At 39.5% G+C, this 18,953-nt stretch overlaps 1 protein-coding gene across 1 annotated transcript in view; it reads left to right on the top strand.

Moving 5' to 3' along the window:
• RGS6 (regulator of G protein signaling 6) overlaps positions 1-18,953 on the top strand; it is a 491,338-nt gene that overhangs the window by 19,540 nt on the left and 452,845 nt on the right. Inside the window, exon 2 of the mRNA XM_081830314.1 lies at positions 4,665-4,768. Coding sequence (XP_081686440.1) covers positions 4,685-4,768 — 84 coding nt within the window. The 5' untranslated portion in view covers positions 4,665-4,684. The remainder of the gene's footprint in view (positions 1-4,664; positions 4,769-18,953) is intronic.

The following is an 18,953-nucleotide window of genomic DNA, read 5'->3' as shown; positions in this document are numbered from 1 at the left end:
AGTGCGCGCTCTCTCTCTCTCTCTCAAATAAGTAAATAAATAGCTCGTGGATTCCTGAGTTCAGGGCTGACCCATACCAATAAACCCTGTGGAAAAGTGTGATTTCGTACATAGGTCTTTGTCAATAAAGAGCTGCCTTGGTGGGGCAGTTTTAATAGCTTGTTATCCCGATGAATGTTCCAGAAGGAGTACACTGCATCTTGGTAGAATCTTATCAGTTTCTTCATTCATTCAAAAATATTTGAGTATCTACTATGTGTCATGCCCTGTTCTAGGTGCTGGGTATAGAGGGGTGAACCCCACCAACAAAGACTCCACCCAAGCAGAACTGCCTTTAGTAGAGATCCCTGATAAATGAGTAAACAAAGAGAGGTGCGAAGCCCTGTTATTTCTAACCCCACATTTGACTGTTCCACTTAATCTTCTTGAGATCAGATTGTCTTCGTGGTTTTTTTCTCTTGGGTGCCTACTGCTGCTGGGGTTTCAAAGGGCCATGCCTGTGTTGTCCCCTAGGCTGGAATGGCCTCTGCTGCCTCCCCCAGACTCCTATTCATCCTTCTCCTCTGATCTCCATTGCCAGGTTTTGCCCTGTGCCAGCATAGCTAAACACCCACACGTTACGATGTCCTGCTTCTGTGGACATGCCTGAACCCCCTCCTGGACTCGGAACACTTTAATGAGAACATCTATGTCTGATTTGTCTTTATGTCTCCAGGGCCTAGCATGCAGCCTTTTGCGCAGATGCTCAGTGCGTTTGCTCGAGGAAATGTTGAGTCCCACCGCTCCTCGTGGTAGGTGATGGTATTACAGAAATCACTTCAAGGGGAGGGATGCTGAGTCTGGGAGAGGGCGCTTTGCTCCAACAGTTCTGTGATTCTCTGACAAGTTCAGCATGAGCCCTGCCATGACCAGAGAACACGGGCTAGGATATGGGCAGTATTGAGTGAAGAGAGGTGGTATGGAACATTCTGATGAGCATTTGAGGGAAAGTTAGAAATGTGAAGTTCTGAGGTTCTAGGACCGAGCGGGAAGGAATAGTGAAGATGCAGGCTTTTACAGCTGTTGTCCACCTGCGGTCCAGAGAGGCTGTGGCTTGACCTGGTTCTGACACTTAATTGCAAATCAGGTGGGGGAACCAGGCCACTCAGTTCAGAAGGCTTTCCACTATGTGGGGACTCTGGTGACAGCTAAGGAAGTAAAGGCACAGAGAGGTGAAGTAACTTGCCCCAGATCACACTGCTTGTAAGTGGGGGAGCATAAATTCAGATGTGGATCTGTCTGATGACAGATGCCAGCTGGTAACCCCTGAGCTACCTGTCTCTTCTTGGGGACTTAAAAACTCAAGCTCTTAACATGTTTTCAGTTCTCCCCTTTGTTAGCTGTAAGACATGATGTATTTTCTTTTTGTTGAAGTCTAGTGGTGTGCTTTCAGGAAAACATTCACATTCTTCAAATATTAAGATAAAAGGCCCTGAATTATTTACTGTGTGCATACACACACAGTACATATAGATAACATGAAGAAGTTTTTGGGTTTTCGCTACCATGAAATTTAAGATATTCCTATTTCATTTCTATCGTATTCCATGTAAAAATAAATATTTCATCCTGTATTGTAATGAATGAGAATCTAGCCCTTTAATGTCACAAACCCTAGCTTCATAGTCAATGAATGTAATTATAGCCTCCTTACCTGTGTGGGTTTGGCACCCTGTTTCTGTAACAACTGTTGACACATGGGCTGGAAAGTGGTTAGGTCACTATTTTAGAAATGGTTCTTTCTAGACACAGAAAAGTTAAATGACATTGAGTTTCAAAATGAGCTGCTAGAGGAACCAAAAATAGAAGCTTTTCTACTACATACGAGACTCACTGAAATTCCTACCACAGAGACTGTCTGCCAGCACTTGGTAGTTTGAAGTCCCGGTCCTGAACTCTCAGCCTGTTGTAACACCAGAAATGTTTCTGTAGGGGGCGGGGGGCAGCCAGCGAAAGGCGAAGGCAGGGCCGGAAGGATTGTTCCTAGGTCATTCCCAACCTTGCTGTTATTAACACAGTTTTCTAGGTGGGAGATAATATGCTCATTAAAGTCCGAGTGTTCATTTACAAATAAAGCCAGAAACCCCAAATGGCTCTATTACATAGATAAATGAGCAGACATAAATGGACTCAATTTTTGTTTTTCATGCTCTGTCATATTCTGTATTCAGGCAAAGGAGTAGGCAAATAAGTAGCTGTTTAAAAATAAAACAGTGTGTTGTTCATTTAACTTTAAAAGCCACTGATGGGAATTAATAATCAGCGTTTCCATGTAGCACTATATTAATGGAAACCCTGACATTACAGTGAGTGGGGATAAGAGAATGATGTTCTTTATCTCTTCATGTAATCTGACTTTTAAAATGCATCTTAATTCACAAATGATGAAGAAAGCAAGCAACATTCAAATGGTATACTGTGGGCATTTAAATTCTTAGCACAAATGACAAATTCCTGTCTCTTGCCCATCTCCCACCCAAACTGGCTTTTATGGAATGACCTTTGGTACCAACTTATTTTACAATAAAATCTTTCCTGAGTTTTTATTTTGAATTGAAATGGCCTTTTCTGTCAAGTATGGTATTTATAAAAGTTTCCTTGTTGAAAAGCCTATGAATTTTGTGCAAATAACCCAGGCAGGCTCTTAGCTTAGTGGTAACATTTGTATAGGACTTCTTTGGCTTTATATGATACGTTTATACTCAGTTTATCGGACCCGTCCCTGTGAGTACTCTGTGGAATTCACATTTTGCTGATGAGAGCAATGTCGAGGGAGGTGCCTTGGCATGGTTCTGGGTACACAGCAGGCATTCAACATTTTGTTTTAAAAGGAAGTTAACAAAGAGAACCCAATAGGTTATTTAACTTGTACGAAGTAGCACAGCAAATATAGGGTGATACCAAGCACTGAACTTCTTTTCTCAAAAATTCCATATGCTGTCACTGTTACACTGATATCTTTTCACACTTTTTAAAAAGGTCAAATTAAAAATATTCATTTTACTTAATTGAGGTTAAATTCACATAACATAAAATTAACTACTTTAAAGCATACATTTCAGTGGCATTTAACACATTCACACAACATTCTGCATCCATCACCCCTATCTAGTTCAAAAATGTTTTCATTATCCCAGAGGAGACCCCATACCCATTAAGCGGTAACCCCATTCCATCCTCCGCCCAGTTATTGGTAGCTACCAATTTGCTTCCTGTCTCTATAGATTTACCTATTCTAGGTATTTCACATAAATGGAATTACACAGTATGTGACTGTGTTAGTCTGTTCGGGCTGCTATAATAGAATATCACAGATTGGCTGGCTTATCTCTCACCTAGAAAACTGTGTTAATAGCAGCAAGGTTGGGAATGACCTATTATTTCTCATATTTCTGGAGGCTAGGAAGTCCAAGATCAAGGCTTGAGCAGATTTGGTTTCTGGTTCATGGATGGCTTTATTCTCACTGTGTCCCCACATGGTGGAAGGGAGCTCTCTGGGGTCTCTTTTATAAGGGCACTAATCACCTCCCAAAGGCTGTACCTCCTAATACCATCACACTGGGGGTTAGAATTTCAACATGTGAATTTTGGTGGGGACATAAACATTCAGTCCATCGCAGTGATCTTTGTGTCTGGCTTCTTTCATTAAGCGTAATGTTTTCAAGATAAATCTATACTGTAGCATGTATCAATACGTTATGACTTTTCCTGGGTGAATTTTATTCCATTGTGGGGATAGACCATATTTAGCTTATCCATTCATCAGTTGATGGACATTGAATTGTTTCCATGTTTTGGCAATTGTGAATAGTGCTGCTGTGAATGTTTGTGTTCAAGTATTTGTTTGAATGTTTGTTTTCAGTTCTTTGGGGTTATAGTTGAATTTTCAGGTAATATGGTAATTCTACGTTTAACTTTTGAGGAGCCACCAAACTGTTTTTTCATAGCGACTGAACCATTTTACATTCCTACCAACAAGGTACAGGTGTTCAGATTTCCCCACATCCTTGCTAACACTTGTTATTTCAGGTTTTTCCTTTTTACTATGACCATCCTAGTGGGTATGAAGCGGTATTTCCTTGTGGTTTTGATTTGCATTTCCCTGATAAAATATTCAGATATTTTTTTGTTATGTTAGTCACCGTACAGTATTAAGCAGGGCACGTATTGCATGGAGAACTGGGTGTTATATGAAAACAATGAATCATGGAAGACTACATCAAAAACTAATGATGTACTGTATGGTGACTAAACTATTCAGATTTTAATGCATAGAGTTAATCAGAAAGTGAGCTTTGGTAAGACGAAATCAACATCAAGATGGTTGGCTTCATCTGTCTTTAGAAGATTATGTAGGACTGGCATAAGCTCACCCCTAGGGTGCATGATTCTGGGCTGAAAATAAAGAATAAGTTGCTTGGGATTAGACTAATGTATGTGGATAACAAGAGCCCAGTTATCCCCTAAACATTTTTTAAAATACTGCTTAAATTAATGAGGAGAAATAAATTCATCGTGGTTTATTTTTGTATCACCTGCCAAAAGATACTTAACTTCTTTGCATTGTAGAGCTTTCTTTATATAATATCTTCATGTCTTAATGATCTATTCATTTATTTTTGCAGTGTGAGTGAAGATATCCGGGATGGCTCAGGGATCTGGGGATCAAAGAGCAGTGGGGATCGCTGACCCAGAGGAGAGTTCTCCAAATATGATAGTCTACCGAAAAGTAAGGCCTCTCGTTAAATGCTAGGGGTGCTGCCTGTGTGTGTGTGTGTGTGTGTGTGTGTGTGTTTTGTGTTTTGTGTAGGGTTGACTGATGGTTGACAACCTGACAAATGTTTTCTGCCTAAACTGCCTTGACTGATAAATGAATATCGTTTTCTTCTCATATCCTCTGATTTTCCAATTCTAAAATTCAAGGAACTTAGGTTTGTCATACTTGAAAAATATGATTTGGTTTACTTTAAAGATTTTATTTTTACGTAATCTCTTCACCTAGTGTGGGGCTTGAGCTTACAACCCTGAGATCAAGAGTTGCACGCTCTACAGACTGAGCCAGCCATGTGCCCCCGATTTGGTTTTCTTTAAATGCAAAGTTTGCCTAAGCAATGCAGAGGGATATATATTCTCATTTGAGGTAAAAGCCTTTGTGTGACATTTATCAATTGTTTTTGAACCCACAGTAGGTACAAGATCTGGTCTAGATGCTGTGGGAGATACAGAGGTATGCATGTATTAGATGTTTGCAGTTGGTAGGAGACATAAGATGTACACAAATAACTGTAATAATCTAAGTGTCAATTTCCAAAAGAGAAGTGCAAATAGAGTGTTATATGAAATCAGAGGAGTAGGTGATTACTTCCAGGCTCGAGGCCAGGTGTGGACTGGCGGAGGGGTGGTCTTTGAACTCCGTTTTAAAGGATGAGTAGGACTGTTTTATGTGGAAAGCAGAAAGGAAGAACAACATTCCAGGTGGTGAGATACGTTCAGCAAAGGGAAGGAGCTGAAGAAGGTGAACAGCAACCAGAACCAGTGAGCTTGGGGACATAGGTGACTTACATGGAGTAATTGAGGTAAGATTTTGGGAAGAGTCTGGATGTAGCCAGATTTTAGAACGTTGAATCATAGGCAATTTAATCATGAAAAAATTTGTGCTAGGAGTTATAAAATTAATATCTCTTTGGCATTATGAGTCTTGCCCCAGTGTGCCAGATGCATTATGAAGGCAGATTCTAGGTTCTGGTGTGTGTGTGGGGGATTGGTATTTCTGTCTCTGTGAGAAAGGTAAGGAGGACACTAATCTAGCGGGGGAAATAACCCTCAGAATTGAGTGAGACTGAGCAAAGGGATTAAAGAGTAAAAATGACTTGGAAACTGAATGAATATAGAATTAGAAGGGGAATAGAGAATCAAAGATGACTGCGTTTTGACCTTGGGTATAGAAAGACATTGATGCCATTAATTCAAATAGGGATAGGAAGGAACTATGGCACATAAGTTTTATTTGTGCACATGTTGAATTTGAGGGAATAACTGCTTCTTATTAATACACCTTTTTAAGTCTTGCATATGTGTGAAAATTTAACCTAACTATATTACATATTAATAAGGAAAATGAGTTAATGTGCATTCGTTTCACTAAATATTTGAGTTGTCTGCTGGGTTCTGTGTATTCTGCAAGACTGTGTTTGATCTCTGCTAATCACATGGGCAAGGATGAACTAGATATTTCTGGATGATCAATATGGTAAATTTGTCTCTTTCCTTATAGAGAACTCAAACTAATCTTGCTTTGAGTATCAAATTTCTTAATCCTTTGCTTTGTAAGAGAATGCTTAGATAACCCTTCTCTAACAGAGATGCCTATTAAGTTGTAGTAAAGAAAAAAGAGATTAACAGGGCTAACCAATTAGTGAAGCATACAGAATAGAAAGATGTTTATTCATCATTACCTTCTTAACCCACCCCATGCTGGGAAACCCTAATGCCAAGCTCATAGAAATGTGAGCTTTGGAATCACACCTAGGTTAAAATTATTGCAACTCTACTACTTCCTAGTGGTGTGACCTTGAGTTCTGTGAGCTTCAGTTTCTTCATTTTAAAAAGAAGAAAAAAAGGTGGGAGGAAGGATAGTACCTTGTGGGGTCATTATGAAGATGCATTTAGATAAAGTAAATGAGGCATTTCATATCTTACTTTGCATGGTTGTGGTCCATAGTGAATGCTCCTTTTCTTTTATCTTTAGGTCTTATAAAGACAGTGTCATTTGGAGGGGAAATAAATTACAAAATGTATAAATGTTGGTGCTATTAATAAGTTGACTAAAGTATGTTTATACAGTGAGTTGCTTTTTTAAGACACAGGAAAACAATACAATTTTTTAAAATTTAAATTCAATTATTTTTATGTTGTTCAGGAGATTATAAACCAATGGGTTATTAAAGGTTGGTAGGAAATGTAAAGGTCATGCAACCCAAACACATTTCTACTAGAATGTTTGATATTATGTTGAAAGGAAAACTTCCTTCAGGTTTGTGGGAACTTGATTTTTACTTTTTAGGTGGTAGGAGGGGACTCTTTTTTGGTTTAATTTAGATACAAAGTTGTCGATTGTTGTAGTTCTTCAGAGATATGACTACTAGCCATTTGGTTTCTATATTGGAAATATATCTTGCTTACTTATGACAAATTTGTGTGGGGGGTATGCATGTGTTCATGTTATTTGCTATATTAGTTAATTGCTATAAAAGGGATATTGCATCTGTTCGATCTATTAGAAACAAGGCATGGCTTAGTATGGGTCTAGGACCTGGAATCATTTAAACCTAGTTCATTTGACTAAATCCTGGTTGCGTTTCAACCATGGGTTATTTACTTAGTTCTCTATTGGCAGTGCTGTGGACCAGCCATTGGCTACAACCAATACAACCAATATTGCAGGACACTATCCTCAAGGTGTCAGTAAAGATTAAACCTTGAAAGCAAGGTCAATTCAAAACATTTGCTATGGAAGTCCTCTTCTGTAATGGTTTCTTCAAGGTTGTAAACTCTAAAACCAAACCTTTTTTTAGAGGTCTACAACAGAAACTTACATTAAAAGTTATGCAAATAGTGCTTTCCTTTTTGTTTTCTTTCTCTTGTTTGTTGTTTCTTACTCATGTCAGATGTTTTTAGTGTGAAGTTTTTGCTTGGACTGTGTTGTGTTGATTCAGATGCTGACATTTAAAAAGCCAAATCTAGAGAAATGGAGCTTTCGGGTAAACTTCCGAGTAATAAGTGGGATGATTATGTCCATGATGTTGTTGCGCCTTTTAAATGCCATTTAGGATGGTCACCTTCTGACATATGAGTAATGATGGGTGGGTTTCTTAAGCCTACATTCTCAGAATGCTTTTCATTTTCTTTTCATGTTTTCTGTGTCATTAACTGTGAGAAGTTGTATTTTCCCAAGGCATGATTTATTTATTGCGTGGAACAGACTTTCTGATTTAGTTTTTCATCCTTCACATTCACATTTTGGATTGGAGGTGTATGTGAAAAATGTATTGGTCACATTAAAAATCTATTTAAGAGAAAACCTTAATTATTCATTAAGTCACCCAGACCCTGTTAACCTTTTTTATATTCTTGGATCTGAAAAATCCTGGGTCATTGAATTGCCCAATATAGGGATGATATTTGAACCTGGCTGAACATCAGATCACTTAGGGGTGTTTTAGAAAAATATTGATCCTCAAAGGATCCCTCTCACCAAGATATTTTTGTTTCATAGGTCTGAACTGGGTCCTGGGAATCTGAGTCTTATTTTATTTTTTATTTTAAAAAATTTTAAGGGGCACCTGGGTGGCTCAGTCAGTTAAGCATCTGACTTTAGCTCAGGTCATGATCCTGGGGTCCTGGGATCGAGCCCCACATCGGGCTCCCTGCTCGGAGGGGAGTCTATTTGTCCCTCTCCCCCAGCTCATGCTCTCTCTATCTCTCTCCCTTAAATAAAGAAATAAAATCTTTAAAAAAAAATTTTTTTAAAAAGATTTTATTTATTTGAGAGAGAGGGAGGGGGCATGAACAGGGAGGGGGGCGGGGCAGAGGGAGAGGGAGAAGCAGAGTCCCCACTGAGCAGGGAGCCTGACACTGGCCAATCCCAGGACCCTGAGATCGGGACCTGAGCTGAAGGCAGACACTTAGCCGACTGAGCCACCCAGGTGCTCCCTAGGAATCTGAGTTTTAAACTCTTCTCAGAAGAATCTGAGTTTGAAACACACTTACTTATCTCTTACAATATTCAGGTAGAGTACACATGGCAAAGTAATGGGAAAGTTGATGTTTTGAAGTGGGTTTTTGATTTTATAATTATTTATAAATCTCTCAGATGTAGAAGAACCAATCTCCTGTCATAGACTTACAAGTAAGGGATTTTAGTAACACCCTCATTTAGATGAGCAAACTGAAGGATGGAGAGAGTGTGTAATTTATATCAGGTTACTCAGCAGTTTCCCAGTGAAGCCATGATTGTGTCCAGGTAGCCTGACTCCCTGTTGGTGTCCCTTCCACCGTCATGTTATCAGCCACAGACCACCACTGCCACATTGTTGGGGCTCAACAGACTTTGGATGAATTAAATAAATGAAAATACTGTGCAGCAAATCTTTGCTTTTCATGGTTATTTTCAGAGATTTGACTTGGGTTAACTTTGAACATTGGTAAATGCTAAAACTTCCTTCTGCTTGCTGGTGCTCTTGTTTCTTGGGTAAAGATTTTCTAAAATGTTTACTTTCTTTTATAAACTCAGAATTCTTTTGAGTATAAGTAGGTTACTTTCCGATTTTGTTTAGTTCTCTGAGTGGTGTTAATAATGTCTCTTGAGAAATTTCCAACTTGACTGGTAATTTGATTTGGTACAACTCTGGGCAATTAGATGGTAGTTGGACAGAGAAAATTGTAGCTTAACTTGACCCAGACTTGGGTCATGATGCAGTACAGTGTGATGGAAGATGCCAGACAGGGAGCAGATTGCTCTGGATATCTGGCCCCAGCTCCCACGCTTACTGCTTTGGTTCTCTGGATCAACAACTTCATTTTCCTAGCTCTGTTTCTTATTTTGATTTCCTCCTCTCTCCTTTCTTTTCCTCCTTCCTTCCCAACCACAAAATATTTCTTACACCAAAAGAATATATTCAGTGTCCACATAAAGTAGAAAGAAGCATGATAAAATGAACCCTGTGTACCTAGTAACCCATCAATGTAATAAATAAAATATTACTTTGGCTTCATTTCCTCTTCTGTAAAATGAGGGGATTGGACTAAATATTGTAAACATACTTTTCTGCAATGATTTACCAGTTTCATTCTGTAAGTTTATAACCATTTAGAAGTTAATAAACTTCCCTGATGTCAAAACAATGTTGTGAGACTGTAGACATAATTAAGGGTCTTTCAAACTTTTCCGGAAATATTTTAAACAGTCTTAGGTAACCTAAACTGGATTGAGATAAAACCTAATGTAGTTAGGCATCAAGAGAAAAATTGTACTTGTAATGATTTAACATTCAACAAAGTATTTTCTTGGTGGCGACCTGTTTCTTTGGCTCACTGGTAACATTTAAGACGTTTGTCCAGGTATTTTTTGCTGGTACTGATTGTACCTTAGACAGATAGCAGGAACAGTGTTTAAATAGTAGCACTGGATACTGTCAGTAATACATAGTGTTAGGGATGAATTAGAAGTCTTAGAGAAAGAAGAAAAAGCCAATGTTCTTGTATGTCATTGCTGGCTTCCTTCACTTGTTAGTTTCCAGTTATTTATTCCTCCTCTGCTGGAATTCGGGTCTTGCCTTTGTGTTGCCCTGATACTCCAAGGTCACTTTCCCTAATGTTCTAGGACCCTTGCAGTCCTGCATAGAAGTTGCTTTAGGCATATTTCCAAAAAGTAAATGTAGCACTATTTTAGTTACACAGGCAGTGGTATGCAGCAAGAGGGGGAAAAAATCTAGCCTGGAAGAGGCAAGCCTGATGAACAAGCTGGGAACAGGACATTGTTTTGGAATTCATGGAAGGCAGTGGGAGTGGCCAGCACAACCGAGAGTCAGGGAATCTATAGATCCTGGTGACCAAGGCACAGTGAAGATTAGCAATAATTTAATCAGCAAATATGCATTAGTGTCATTTGCATGCCAGATGCTAGGAATGCAAGATGAAGTCTGTGCCCTGACAAAACCTGTAGGCTAATGGGGCAGAGATGGGTAACTAGACAATTGCAAGAGGCAGTTGGTGAGAGGTGAGCTGAGGAATGTGGAAGGAGGTAGAAAGGTCACGAATATCAAGAGAGAGGATGATGTCATAGAAGACATCCAGAGGATTTGGCACCTGCCTTAATTCGTGAAAGATGAATAGGAATTAACATGGCAGAGAAGGGGAAAAAGAAGTGTAGGAGGCAGAAGGACTACCACATGGAAAGGGACAGAGTTGCGATGTTATAAACTGAGTTCTGGGAACTTCAAGTGGCTGTTTTCTTGGAGCTACGTATATGTGATGGAGGTTGAGAAATAAAGTTGGCTGGGGAGATTAGGGCTGGATCACGAAAGACCTTACATATTCTGCCAAAGATTTAGGACATCATATATCTTCCCTTTGTACCTGCACATCCACGTTCTACTGGAATGTGCTGCTCTCTGCCCCAGGAAGTAGACTCATCTGCAGGGCTCTTGGGATCTCTGGCTTTGAATCAAGTTTGGTCAGTAGAAGCCTGGGGAAAGATGGGAGGGAGGAAGAAGAGCAAAGCCAGGGCGTCCCTTGCCGTGGCTCCCTCTCTGTAGAGTCTTGCACTGCCCATGCCCCTCAACTGAAGATCATTGTTCTCTGGTCCTGATACCCTTTTCTTCTCTTCATCTTTTTTGGGCATCAGGGTGGCTCCAGTTTTGTATAGTCCTCTATTGCTGTATAACCAATTACCCCAAAATGTGATGGGGTTAATTGGCTTAAGCATAACATTGATTATGTCATAGGTTCCATGGGTCAATAATCTTAGGTGGGTCCTCTGGGTCAGTGCCTCTCACAAAGACCACAATCAAGATGTTGGCTGGGATTGCAGTTTCATCTGAAGGCTCACCTGAGGAAAGGCCCACTCCAAGCTTACTCATGTGGGTGTTGGCTGGATTCAGTTCCTCGAGTGCTATGGGAGCGATGGCCTCAGTTCCTCACTAACTGTTGACTGGAGCCACTCTCAGTTTCTTGCCACATGTGTTTCTCCACAGGATAGCTCACAACAAGGCAGCTTGTTTTATCAGAGTGAGCAAGGAAGAAGAGGCAGAAAGGGGGGTGGTAGTGGGAGTTTCACTCTTTTATAATCTAATCTTGGACATAACATTCTATATCCTTTCTGTTAGGAGCAGGTGACTAGGTCCACTGCTAGGTGAGGGGTTTACGCACAAGTCAGAGGTTCCTGAGTGTTCCTTGTGGTTCTCCTATCCTCTGCCACTTCTTTATACTTGGTCCTTTTTGAAATAAACCTTTCTTGAATTGTCTTGTATGTGCCATCTGTTTCCTGATGAGTCTGTGACTCATGCAGGTACTAACCCCAAAGCAAAGGAAAGACACTGAAACCTTGTTTTTCTTCATAAGGAAAGTCACCACGAAAGAACTTGAAGCCGGGAAGTCATATGGTCAGTATGGAGAAAACACTTGTGCAGAGAGGGTGTGAGAGAAATGGTAAGATTAGTGGGCAGAATGGTTTGGTGATTTTGTAGGAATTCAGGTGAGGACAAAATGACGTCCAGGTCAATGGCAGTGGTAACATAGATGAAAAGATGTGCTCGAGAGATGTTTAGGAGGTACAACCAACCGGGTTTGGTGACCAATAGAGTGGAGGGCAAATCTGAGGGCAAAGGAGTTATCTTTTCACCAGGTTACACCTGGGAAATGTCAGATCTCCTGGAACCAACAAAATTTTGAACCAAATAACTGTAGAGCTGCGTTGCCTGCCCTTCTCCTCCTTGTGTGCAGAGAAGTCAAGTGTCATGGAAGGAGTGTGTAACTGGGCCAGGGTGTCTCTGATTGATTGTGGCTGCACCACTAGATGACTTCAGTCTGTGCACAAGTTGTTTCTACTTCAAGGCTAGTTCTGTTATTTGTGAAGTGAGGGGTTAGCTAGGCTGGGGGATCGCGAAAGTACTTTCAGCTCTAACATGCCAGGGCTTTCATAATCTAAAATAAAGACACCCACATTTCCTTACCTATTTATTCTTTTTATAGCCTTCTTTGTTTTCTTTAAAATTTTTTTTAAAAAAGTTAACCCAAGCAAAACTTTAAAAAGTCAGGTAAGTCAGTATGTTTCAAACAAATGCTTTTTGGTCTTGAACAGTTAGGGTTTCTTTTCTTTTCTTTTTTCAAGGACTAACTTCAGAGAGTATTCTGGGTAACTAATTTAATTGTTCAAGCTGCATTTTAAGGTTCCTTTCATTAAGTATTTTGAAAGTTTTTTATTGCCTTAGGAAAAAATTGTTCCGTTTTCCTTTCCCCCTAGGATTGGAATTGCCAGAGGAAAAGCTCCCCATCACATTATCTTGGTTGGCAGGAGACAGGAGTGTGGGCAAGTCCCCAGCTAGTGGTATCAGTGTCCGCAGATGAAAGGGATGGTATTTTTAGTGTCGAGAGTAGCTCAGTGTGGTTTAATATGATGTGTTGCCCCCAGTATAGCTTTCCAATTTGGAAAGCCTTTAGTGTGTTCAAGGCTTCATTTCATTTTTTCCCATCTCTCCCCGCTCATTTCGTTTCAAAGAGTCTCAGATTTTACATTTTGGCAATTTATTACTCTCACTATTGACGCTCCTTTGCGTATTCCCGCACTATGGAGAACTTGAATGGCCATAGAGTGAAGTTCTCATTCTCAGGATTTTGAACAAGAAAAACTAAAAGCTGGGGCGCCTGGGTGGCTCAGATGGTTGAGTGTCTGCCTTTGGCTCAGGTCATGATCCCAGGGTCCTGGGATCGAGTCCCACATCGGGCTCCCTGCTCGGCGGGAAGCCTGCTTCTCCCTCTCCCACTCCCCCTGCTTGTGTTCCTGCTCTCGCTGTCTCTGTCTCTGTCAAATAAATAAATAAAATCTTTAAAAAAAAAAAAAAAAGAAAAACTAAAAGCCTGCAGATATCTGTGAAGGGAAAATAAATAAGTGTTTCAGTCGTTGTGGGATAGGAGCATTATTTTTTTAAAAAACATGATTGCCAATGGAAATCAAAACTGAAAATGGACAAGTCTTTTGATCCACATTCTCACTTCTAAAAATGTATTACAATAAGGGAACAGAAAAAAATATACAAAGATAGACATATAGATATAGACACGCATTCATGCCAAAAGAATATTCATACCTCTGGTAAATAACACCAAAAGATATAAATCAATCAAATATTTGTTGAAAAGGAATTAAATAATCATAGGGGGATAGGATTTATATTTGGAATGACCCCTCAGTTAGGTCACTGGGTCCCTGTTCTGGTAGACCTACTAATCGCCTTGAAAAGAAGATGGTTCTTGACATCCTGGCATATGGTCCAATTGAATATTCTTTACTTTAAAAACCCTACTGGACTTGGCCATTTTTGTAAAATTTTTGTTTTCTTTGCTAAATATAATGGTTGTGTAGATTTGCTAAAAAATTATTGTTTTCATTTCTTTATTATTTTCTACATCTCTGTGCTTAATACTAGGATCATTTTTCTTTTGTCTGGAGAACTACCGTTAGTATTCTCTTCAGTGCAGACCTGCTGATGCAAGATTAAGGAAGATAATAGGGATTTATTGGCTACCCACTCTGTACTGGATACTGTGCTGGGTACTGCATATACACTGAATCATGTAATCACCAGAATGGCTTGTTAGCAATTGGTGGTCATTCTATATTATACGCAAGGAAACAGGACCAGAAGGAGTAAATGACTGGTATGAGACTTGAATCTGAGTTTGCATTATTCTAAAGTTTGTAATTTTTTTTAAAGAAATTAAATTACCTAGAAAAAAACAAAAGAGATTTCAAAGTTGTTTGTAGTTAATTATAGGAAGGTTGGTGTTAACAAGGTGTGCTTACAGAGGAGGAAGGAGTTTCAAGAGAAATGACTTGAATTGCATCTTTAAGAAAGGGGAGGATTTTGTTCTGTAGGAAAGGCCAAGAAATGATTCTAGGTGGTGGGAGTTGTGGAAGTAAAGGTGTGGTGATAAGAAAACATAGACGTACTTAGGAGGCAGTGTATTTTATTACACTAAATCTAGGAGGTGTGCCTGGTGTAATAATAGCCTTGTTCTTCATATGGAGAACCCGAAGCAAGAAAACACTAAACATTTTTAGTTCTGAAACTCACCTCGTAAAATGTTGGTAATGCTGAGCTTTCTCCTGACTGATTTTCTTTCTTTCCTTTTAAAAATTCATTGTTTTCCATTTTAAAAGTAATACTTCATTTTCAAAAGAATATATGAACGATAGAAAAAAATATCTCACATATTCCTACCATGAGAATATGACCACAGTTAACATTTTGGTTTATTTCCTTTCAGCTTTTATCTTATATAAGTAGTATATATATATATATATATATATTATTAGCACATATATAATATATCATATTCAGGGCTACCCTGAATAGCCAAAGTGATCTTGAAAAAGAAGAACAAAACTGGAGGTATCAAAGTCCCAGATTTCAAGAAACTATAAAGCTGTAGTAATCAAAACAGTATGGTAATGGCACAAAAACAGACACATAGATCAATAGAACAGAATGCAGAACCCAGAGATAAACCCACAATTATGTGGCCAATTAATCTATGACAAAGGAGGCAAGAATATACAATGGGAAAGACCGTCTGTTCAGTTAATGGTGCTGGGAAAATGGACAGCTACATGCAAAAGATGAAACTGGACCACTTTCTTCCACCATACACAAAAATAAACTCAAAGTAGATTACAGACCTAAATATGAGACCAGAAACCATAAAACTCCTAGAAGAAAACATAGGCAGTAATTTCTTTGACAGTTGTAGAAACATTTTTCTAGATATGTCTCCCCAGGCAAGGGAAACAAAGGTAAAATTAAATTATTGGGACTATACCCAAATAAAAAGTTTTTGCACAATGAAGGAAACCATCAACAAAACAAAAGGCAACTGACTGAATGGAAGAAGATATTTGCAAAGGATATATTCGATAAGGGGTTGTTATCCAAAATATATGTAGAAGTCATACAACACAACAACCCCCGCCCAAATAGTCTGATTAAAAAATGGGCAGAGGGCCTGAATAGACATTTTCCAAAGATGTAAAGATGGCCAACAGACACATGAAAAGATGATTAACATCACTAATCATCAGGAGAATGCAAACTAAAACCACAATGAGGTATCACTTTACACCTGACAGAATGGCTAGACTCATAACCAAGAAATAACAAGTGTTGACAAGGATGTGGAGAAAAAGGAACCCTTGTGTGCTATTGGTAGGAATGCAAATTCATGCAGCCACTGTGGAAAACAGTATGGAGGTTCCTCAAAAAAATTAAAAATAGAATTACCATATGATCCAGTAATTCCTCTACTGGGTATTTACCCAAAGAAAATGAAGACACTAGTTTGAAAAGATATATGCACCACTATGTTTATTGTAGCATTATTTTCAACAGCCAAGGTATGGAAGCAATCCAAGTGTCCATCCACGGATGAATGGATAAAGAAGGTGCAGTGTATACATATGATAGAATATTATTCAGCCATAAAAAAAGAATAAAATCTTGCTATTTGCAATAACATGGATGGACCTAGAGGGTATAATGCTAAGGAAATAAGTCAAATACCATGTGATTTCACTCATATGTAGAATTTAAGAAACAAAACAAACAAAAAAGAGACAGACAAAACAGACTCAAATATAGAGAACAAACTGGTGGTTATCAGAGGGGAGGCAAGGGGATGGGTAAAATAGATAAAGGGGATTAAGATTACACTTATTGAGCACTGAGAAGTGTATAGAATTGTTGAATAACTATACTGTATGCCTGAAACTAATATGATACATGTTAATTATACTTCAATTTAAAAATTAAAAATTAAATATATATTAGCCTAGTGGGTAATAATAGTGTATATACTGTTTTATGGGGGCGCCTGGGCGGCTCAGTTGGTTAAGCGACTGCCTTCGGCTCAGGTCATGATCCTGGAGTCCCTGGATGGAGTCCCGCATCGGGCTCCCTGCTCGGCAGGGAGTCTGCTTCTCCCTCTGACCCTCCCCACTCTCATGTGCTCTCTCTCATTCTCTCTCTCTCAAATAAATAAATAAAATCTTTAAAAAATAAATAAATAAAAATTAAAAATATACTGTTTTATGTTTTCCTGCCATATCCTAAGCATTAATCTGTGCCACAATCATCATCATCATAAGTTTTGAAGATTGTATTATACTGAGTAGATAATATACTGTAATTTAGTTATTCAGTTCCTTTTATTACTAGCAAAATTTAGAATTTCTAGGTCAGAGGGCATGACCTATGTCATGACTCCTGATACATATTGTTTTCCAGAAGGTCAGTATTAGTTTCTGCATGTACAGGCTGGCCTTCCCTGGGTTGCTGTCAATGTTCATTGAACTTAAGAAAGAGGGTGAGAGGGGCGCCTGGGTGGCTCAGTCATTAAGCGTCTGCCTTTGGCTCAGGTCAGGATCCCAGGGTCCTGGGATCGAGCCCCGTGTTGGGCTCCCTGCTCAGTGCGGAGTCTGCTTCTTCCTCTCCCTCTGCCCTTCCCCCCCAACTCATGCTTGAGTGCACTCTCCTTCTAATAAATAAATTTTAAAAAAAGGAAGAGGGTGAGGGGATCTCTAATAATTAGGGCTAGAGTATTCTTTCCTCTCTACCTCGAAACCAGATCCCCAACATAATGTCTGACTGCCTTTGTAGCACCACCCTTATCTGGAGAGCCTCGCCGCCTGGGTCTTGAGAAATTTTCAACTTGGAACTTTTCCAAGCCTTTTGCTATTTTATCCTCTATTTGTTTTTCTTAAGCAACTAACTAAATAAGAATAACATTTCAACCTCTTTCCACTCCCCACCCCCTGCATTTTTCCTGCCCGCACCACCTCTGCCTCCAGTTTAACCATGGGGTTTCTTCTTATATTTTAAAGCTAAATACAAAAGCACAGTTCTGAGATACAGCCAAGTTCTGCAGCCAAGTTTGAAGAATAAAACTTTAAAACAGCTCTTCTGTCACATACTTGGGAGGGGAGGCAGGCTTTGCTATAAATAAGGCACATTCCATTTCTATCTCATCCTTTGCAGCCCTCGTGGATAATGCTTTTTGTATATGACTGCAGTGTTCTCTTGCTGCCCACTCACCCTTTCAACCTTCCCTTTTATATTGCATTTTATTTCAGTGTTCAGTAGTTCTGGAGTTCAGGGACCCTGCTTGAGAGAGGAGTAGAAGTTTCCTTTCATTCTTCAGGGTTAAGTGTACTGAGATAAAGTGGCTGACTTGTAAGAAACTACATTTTATCTGGGACATTTTTAGCAGCTGCTGTATTAGTTCCCTATGGCTGTTGTAACAAATTACCATAAAATTAGGGGCTTAAAACAAAACAGATTTATTCTCCACGGTCCCGGAGGTCAGAAGTCTAAAATGATTTGGCAAGGCTGTATTCCTTCTGGAGGCTCTAGGGGAAAACCCATTTCCTTCCTTTTCCTAGAAGCTGCCCACATTTCTCAACTCATGACCCTGCATCCGTCTGACTTCCTTCGGCCATTGTGTCTCCCTCTCTAACTCTGCCCCTCTTGCATCCCTCTTATAGGAACCCGTGATCACATGGAGCCCACCCAGATAATCCAGGGTAACCTCCCCATCTCAAAATCCTTAACTTACTCGCACTTGCAAAGTCCTTTTTGTTGTGTGAGGGAGCGTATTCACAGGTTTTGGGAGTTAGGATGCAGACATCTTGAGGGGGAGGAGGGCATTATTCTGGCTATTACACTATCTTAGGGATGGAAAAATAATTTTAGAATTTTATCTGTTTTTCATAGCTACAGAGAGGATGTGCTGAAGGCTTGGTTTTCCTTTCAGTGTTTGGGATGGTAGATATATGGCAACCTAAATTAAGTCTAGGATATCCATTTGTATTTGCTAATGTCCCTTCGAAGACAGGAAAGAAGAGCCTTTCAGTGACTGACAGCAAGGATGGGGTTGGGTATCTTAGTTAAAGACCTTCCTTCCCTCCTTACTGGGTCCTTATCTTAGGCTCTTGTAGGGCATTGAGGGCAAATGACCAAGCAGATGCTTTTTTTTTTTTTTTTTTTAAGTAGGCTTCACATCCAGCATGGAGCCCAACGTGGGGCTCGAACTCACGACTGTGAGATCAAGAATGGAGCCGAGATCACAAGTCAGACGCTTAACTG

This window comes from Leptonychotes weddellii, chromosome 9 (genome assembly GCF_054177405.1).
Source record: "Leptonychotes weddellii isolate Sample4059 chromosome 9, ASM5417740v2, whole genome shotgun sequence".
In the NCBI taxonomy this organism is placed as follows: Eukaryota; Metazoa; Chordata; class Mammalia; order Carnivora; family Phocidae; genus Leptonychotes; species Leptonychotes weddellii.
The sequence above is the reverse complement of the archived record's forward strand: the minus strand, read 5'-3'. Positions and strand labels throughout refer to the sequence as shown.